The 6,623-nt window shown below is 42.6% G+C and overlaps 1 protein-coding gene across 1 annotated transcript in view; it reads right to left on the bottom strand.

Annotated features, from left to right (window-relative positions):
* Positions 1-5,655, bottom strand: part of LOC306919147 (uncharacterized protein) — a gene marked incomplete at its 5' end in the record, with an annotated part of 30,908 nt that extends 25,253 nt beyond the window's left edge. The window contains 5 exons of the mRNA XM_079531977.1: positions 395-448; positions 2,329-2,373; positions 2,570-2,641; positions 4,335-4,427; positions 5,594-5,655. Coding sequence (XP_079388103.1) covers positions 395-448; positions 2,329-2,373; positions 2,570-2,641; positions 4,335-4,427; positions 5,594-5,655 — 326 coding nt within the window. The remainder of the gene's footprint in view (positions 1-394; positions 449-2,328; positions 2,374-2,569; positions 2,642-4,334; positions 4,428-5,593) is intronic.
* Positions 5,656-6,623: the final 968 nt, after the last annotated feature.

Below are 6,623 nucleotides of genomic sequence, written 5' to 3'. Positions count from 1 at the left end.
CGGCCTGTAGCAGGCGCTGTGATACTCGCGGTCCACTTTTTCCACCACCGACCGAGAGAACGAGCACCAGCTTCGTCAACACACACGGAATGGTTTCATAGTAAAATGCGATACGGATATTTGGCTCTTCAAAGTAAGTGTCACGCGTGATTAAACCATGGCAATACGCAATCGAGGGTTTAATTAATGGCGGCAGGCTTAACAGTAACACCTCCATGCTGAGTGTGAGTGTCTGATATTAACAGTACTGTAACAGTAGGTGGTTGATTTGAGCATTTAAACACTTATAACACACCATAGATTATAAAAGCCTCCTAATGATCATCATAATAATAACAATAATCACAATAATAACAATAATCATAATAATAACAATAATCATAATAATACTCACAGAAGCACCAGCCTCACCAGGCTCACCAGGAGGGCCAGTAAATCCCTGAGGTCCCTGTAGGGGGAGACAGAGACACACATATCCATTATAACTATGAACAACCTTGGACTGGGAACTGTGCACACACAAACAAACTATGCACAAATAAACTATGTACTAAAAACAACTATGTACTAAAACACATTTCACTGTTTAACTTGTAAAACTGTGATGTGACAATTAAGATGATTCTGATTCAGATTTTGAAGTGTATTATAACACTAGTCCACTAGGGGGAGACAAATAGCCACGTATCCACTGTGAAGAATCTTGAACTGTATTACTGCTAATTTAGCCTGGACTGGGAGGCATTCCATTTAATGTGGGCATTGCCTACCTGGGAGGCATTCCATTTAATGTGGGCATTGCCTACCTGGGAGGCATTCCATTTAATGTGGGCATTGCCTACCTGGGAGGCATTCCATTTAATGTGGGCATTGCCTCTGTTTGGTAAATCCATCTTTTATTACAACTCCAACTTCCAAAACCAGGGTTTGTTCCGATGTGGAAAGTGTGGCGACGCCAGATTACTGCTAACTAAGAAGATTACTGCTAACTAAGAAGATTACCGCTAACTAAGAAGATTACTGCTAGCTAAGAAAACCCACTAGCACTAATACTGCTAAGGAGCAGACAGGATCAACCGACTCTCCCTCATATTTATCTGTCATATCTGTAGTTACGTTATAATGTCATATTTATCTGTCATATCTGTAGTTATGTCGTAATGTCATATTTATCTGTCATATCTGGCAATAATCTAGAATAAATATTGAAGAATCAGCTTCGTTGTCACATCACAGGTCATAACAGGAATCATAACAATGACAGAAAAAAAAATCACAGGAAAACTGTAAACCGGAAGTGACATATGAGGGTAGAACTAGGAACAAATGAAAGGAAAGGTCACTGAGGTAATTTTATCCTCATTCTCTCTCTCTGTAATTCCAGACGGCAGATTGGTCACCCTGGGTGGCAAACTGCTGCCCTCTGCTGCCCAACTCTGGAATAGTTAGTTAGCTAGTTAGTTATCTAACTACCTAACTAGATTCACCCTGGTTGGCAAACTGCTGCCCTCTGCTGCCCAACTCTGGAATAGTTAGTTAGCTAGTTAGTTAGCAAACTATACCTAACTAGATTCACCCTGGGTGGCAAACTGCTGCCCTCTGCTGCCCAACTCTGGAATACACTGGAGTCAAACACTATTTATATATAAATACACAGTCAATGGAGCAGCGCAGAGTGGAGAATATGAATAAACACTATTTCTGAATGACTGAGACCTTTGTAAAGTAATCACTTCTGGAAAACAACAGAAGACATAACACATTATTGTCTCCTGTGTTGCTTTTCGATGTGTACACTCACTGTGTAATTTTATAGAGGTATCTAAAGAGCAATATGTACGTTTCTGAACGTACCAAGTATCGCGAGACTGTCCACAGTTTCCTGTCTGGCAGCCAAATCTCGCGATACCTCAGAGACAGAAACGATTCCTGCTGCTGTTTCGATCCTCAAATAAAATGATGTACTTACTGTGCACTCTGTGCACAACGAACAGCAAGTGATTAGAAAACAACCTGTGATAATTATGTCTTCTTTTATAATCCTGAACCGATTTTAAGACAAAGGTCTCAATGGTTCATAAATAGTGTTTGTTATGAGCTGCTCCAGCTCCATCACTGTATTCATGGAACTATTGGCTGCTCCATCACTGTATTCATGATGGAACTATTGGCTGTTACAGCTCCATCACTGCCCTGAATTCATGGCACTTCCGGTGCGTTAGATTTGCCACCCATCCCCGGCGTCCCGGTCACGTGACCTCGCGTTCCTTCTTTTAATTCGTTCCTAGGTTTGGGTAAAACAGGAAGCAGGAAGTGGTGTGTACTTACGCTTGAACCGGGAGCTCCGGGGGGTCCACGGGATCCCATGGGGCCCTGTCAATCAAACACAGAGAGAGAGAGAACGTCAGTTTGTGTGTGTGTGTGTGTGTGTGTGTGTGTGTGTGTGTGTGTGTGTGTGTGTGTGTGTGTGTGTGTGTGTGTGTGTGTGTGTGTGTGTGTGTGTGTGTGTGTGTGAGTGTGGGTGTGTGTGTGTGTGTGTGCGCGTGTGTGTGTGTGTGTGTGTGTGTACCATAGGTCCAGGAACAGGCATAGATCCTCCTGACTTATCATCAAATCCACCAGACATCTGAGGAGCGAAGTTCTGAAAAGAAAACACAATAAAATAAAGTTAGAATTATATTCTATGATTAATACAGAAATAGTTTCTAAACATTTGACAACCAGATGAGATGTAAATATATATACGACTGTTAAATATGTGTAAATATACTGTAAATATATACGACATCTGTTTTCAAATCATTTCAAGTCATTCATACACACAGATGAACAGTCCAGTCATATTCATATCATATCATATCATATTAATTTCATATTCATATCATATCTGCTGTCGGGAAGACATTCCAAAATGTTAATTTTTCAGGAAATAAAATAAAATAAAACCATCTAATCTCAAGTGGAGTTAGGAGGTTTTTGTCGAAGGACTTTTTAACACTTTCTAATCGGTTCAATATGTTTTAACCAACACACACAGACGTAAAGGGTGTTCAATCAATAGAACTGATTTATGGGAAAAATTAAAAATAAAATCTAAAGCCTAAAAAAATGATTAGTTATTTGGTTTCTTCCAGACAGCAATGACATCACTGCAGTACCACAGGTGTCCAGGAGGGGGCATACACTGCAGTACCCCAGGTGTCCATGAGGGGGCATACACTGCAGTACCACAGGTGTCCATGAGGGGGCATACACTGCAGTACCACAGGTGTCCATGAGGGGGCATACACTGCAGTACCCCAGGTGTCCATGAGGGGGCATACACTGCAGTACCCCAGGTGTCCAGGAGGGGGCATACACTGCAGTACCCCAGGTGTCCAGGAGGGGGCATACACTGCAGTACCCCAGGTGTCCAGGAGGGGGCATACACTGCAGTACCCCAGGTGTCCATGAGGGGGCATACACTGCAGTACCCCAGGTGTCCAGGAGGGGGCATACACTGCAGTACCCCAATGTTCCAGATCACGTTCTCACAGCTCTGGTTCTGATTGGCTGGGATTTATACCACATGACACCTCCCATTTTGTGACATCATGCATGTGTTTCTCCCACATGCATGATGACACAATGGATGATGTCATAGAGAGTGATGTCATAATGCATGATGTCATAGAGAATGATGTCAAAATGCATGATGTCATAGAGAATGACGTCATAATGCATCTGTTTCTGAGCCAATGAAACAAGACTATGGGGAAATGAAGCGGAACAGGGAACTGTTATGCCACCTTGTGGGCATCTGTGGAACTGCAGCAGTTCTGCACATAACAATAATGCTAGTTATTAACATCTGTGTATTACTGAGCACACGCACACACACACACACACACACACACACACACACACACACACACACACACACACACACACACACACACACACACACACACACACACACACACACACACACACACACACCCCTAACACGGCCTATATCATCGGTCAGTTATCTCAGGGTCTGATACTGACACTCTACGGGGTGTGTGGTACAGTATTTGGGGTCTCTAGGGGTCAGATTGAGGGGGGGGGGGGGTACAGTCAAGGCCCCAGTGAGGCTCTTCAACGACATTGAAGCACTGGGCCCTAGCACTGGGCCCTAGCACTGGGCCCTAGCACTGGGCCCTAGTGGTAAGACTAGGGCCCAGTCTCTATCCTTCTTTACACTCTATGGGTACAGTACTCTAGGGGTTAGAGGTCACAGTTGAGGGGCCGTACAGTATTTGGGGGTCTCTAGGGGTCAGAGGTCAGATTGAGGGCACAAGAACAGTACTTACTCCGCCTAGGCCAGGGGGTCCGGGGGGGCCTGGAGGTCCTTGGTTTCCGTTCCTACCGGGGGTTCCATCGTTGCCGGGAGAACCGGGAAGACCCTGGAGATAAGGAGATGTTAGATAAGACCCTGGTTAGGCTTTTGACATGGTTAGATGGTTGTTGTTCTCAGGTAGAGATGGTTAAAGGTCCCAGCAGCTCCTCATCAAACCACTTCTCCTTAAATCCAAACGGATGTTATTTTCCATCCTTTGGAAAATCACGAAGAGTACTTTGACCTTTTGGGATTCATGAATAAGTCAGTGAGTCTAAAGTCATAGTTGGTGCACTATCTCTGTCTTCCTGTCGTATTGCTATCTGTAACTTCTCTAAAGTCCAAACCACACCAATGATTCACCACAACTATTATTCCCAATGGCAGTTTCATTGGTGCGGTTGACCTTATAACCATTGGTGCGGTTTGGGTCTTAAACCAGAGCGGCCCCAACACATGTAAGGCGTCTTTGAGTGTCATGCAAAGGACTATAATATAATAATATAAGTCCCAGATATTATTATTATTATAAGGTCACTTGACCTGCTTTTTGAGAACAATGGAAAATGTTTAGTGAGGTTGGGAAGGCATACACTTTTGGACCATACTTATTTATTTTCATTTATTTTTTGGAAACACTAGTTTGAGACTTTTTCCAGTTTGATTAATCAATGAATTACATGACATGCATTTCAACTGTACAGGGGAGGTATTCCACTGGGTCACATGACTGGTCACATGACTATGACATCACAGGGAAGGTATTCCACTGGGTCACATGACTGGTCACATGACTATGACATCACAGGGAAGGTATTCCACTGGGTCACATGACTGGTCACATGACTATGACATCACAGGGAAGGTATTCCACTGGGTCACATGACTGGTCACATGACTATGACATCACAGGGAAGGTATTCCACTGGATCACATGACTGGTCACATGACTATGACATCACAGGGAAGGTATTCCACTGGGTCACATGACTGGTCACATGACTATGACATCACAGGGAAGGTATTCCACTGGATCACATGACTGGTCACATGACTATGACATCACAGGGAAGGTATTCCACTGGATCACATGACTGGTGGTCACATGACTATGACCAATCATTATTGTTTTCAATATTATCTTATATTTGCATTGGAATATAGACTATGGGGGGGCAAAATCACTGCTGTACAGTGTGTCAGACAGACAGACAGACAGACGGGTGGACCTACCTTCTCTCCTTTGGGTCCACGGTCTCCCTTGGGTCCCTCGACTTGGGGCTCCTGGGGGAAACCTGAAGAAATGGACAGGAAATGAACATTTATTACAACATAAAGTAAAGAGCATCATTGTTTTGGAGGGGCTGCCATGCCCAGCTTGTTGTGTTTGTGTAAACAAACAGAAACACTGAAGATAAAAGTGAGGACTGAGATTGTGTTTGGCTGCATGGCGTGATTGGAATGAGATGATTTTGTTTTCTCTTTTTCTCAATATTTGTGACTCTGATACAGAGAGTCATGGCAGCAAGACTAACTGTTCAGGACTCCAAAATGAGTTAATATCTCAGGCAGACTCTTCACATACTAGAGGCTCTAGTCTAGAGCATGTCTGGAATAAATGTCAGAGCTGAAATGGACATGTAAATATGAAATAAATGCTTAAACATGTAGCTAGGTGTAATGTTAGAGTCCACAGAAGACATGTAAATATGAAATAAATGCTTAAACATGTAGCTAGGTGTAATGTTAGAGTCCACAGAAGACATGTAAATATGAAATAAATGCTTAAACATGTAGCTATATGTTAGAGTCCACAGAAGACATGTAAATATGAAAGAAATGCTTAAACATGTAGTTAGGTGTAATGTTAGAGTCCACAGAAGACATGTAAATATGAAATAAATGCTTAAACATGTAGCTAGCTATACATGTTAGAGTCCACAGAAGACATGTAAATATGAAATAAATGCTTAAACATGTAGCTAGGTGTAATGTTAGAGTCCACAGAAGACATGTAAATATGAAATAATTGCTTAAACATGTAGCTAGGTGTAATGTTAGAGACCACAGAAGTGAACCTTTCAAGCCTGTTTTCTCAACTCGCTGTTTCTCTGCAAGACATTACTCTATAAGCCATATCTCCAAAACTGGTGGGTCAAACTGAACAACCAATATGCCAATTTGAAGCTATGATTCCCTGCTTTCATATGACATGAAAAAACAAAGGAAAGAAATCAATGACTTAGCCTCAGTCATAAACTGT

This window comes from Electrona antarctica (assembly GCF_951216825.1).
Source record: "Electrona antarctica genome assembly, contig: scaffold_39, whole genome shotgun sequence".
Taxonomy (NCBI): domain Eukaryota; kingdom Metazoa; phylum Chordata; class Actinopteri; order Myctophiformes; family Myctophidae; genus Electrona; species Electrona antarctica.
Note: the sequence above shows the minus strand (reverse complement) of the source record. Positions and strands in the feature narration are given on the sequence as shown.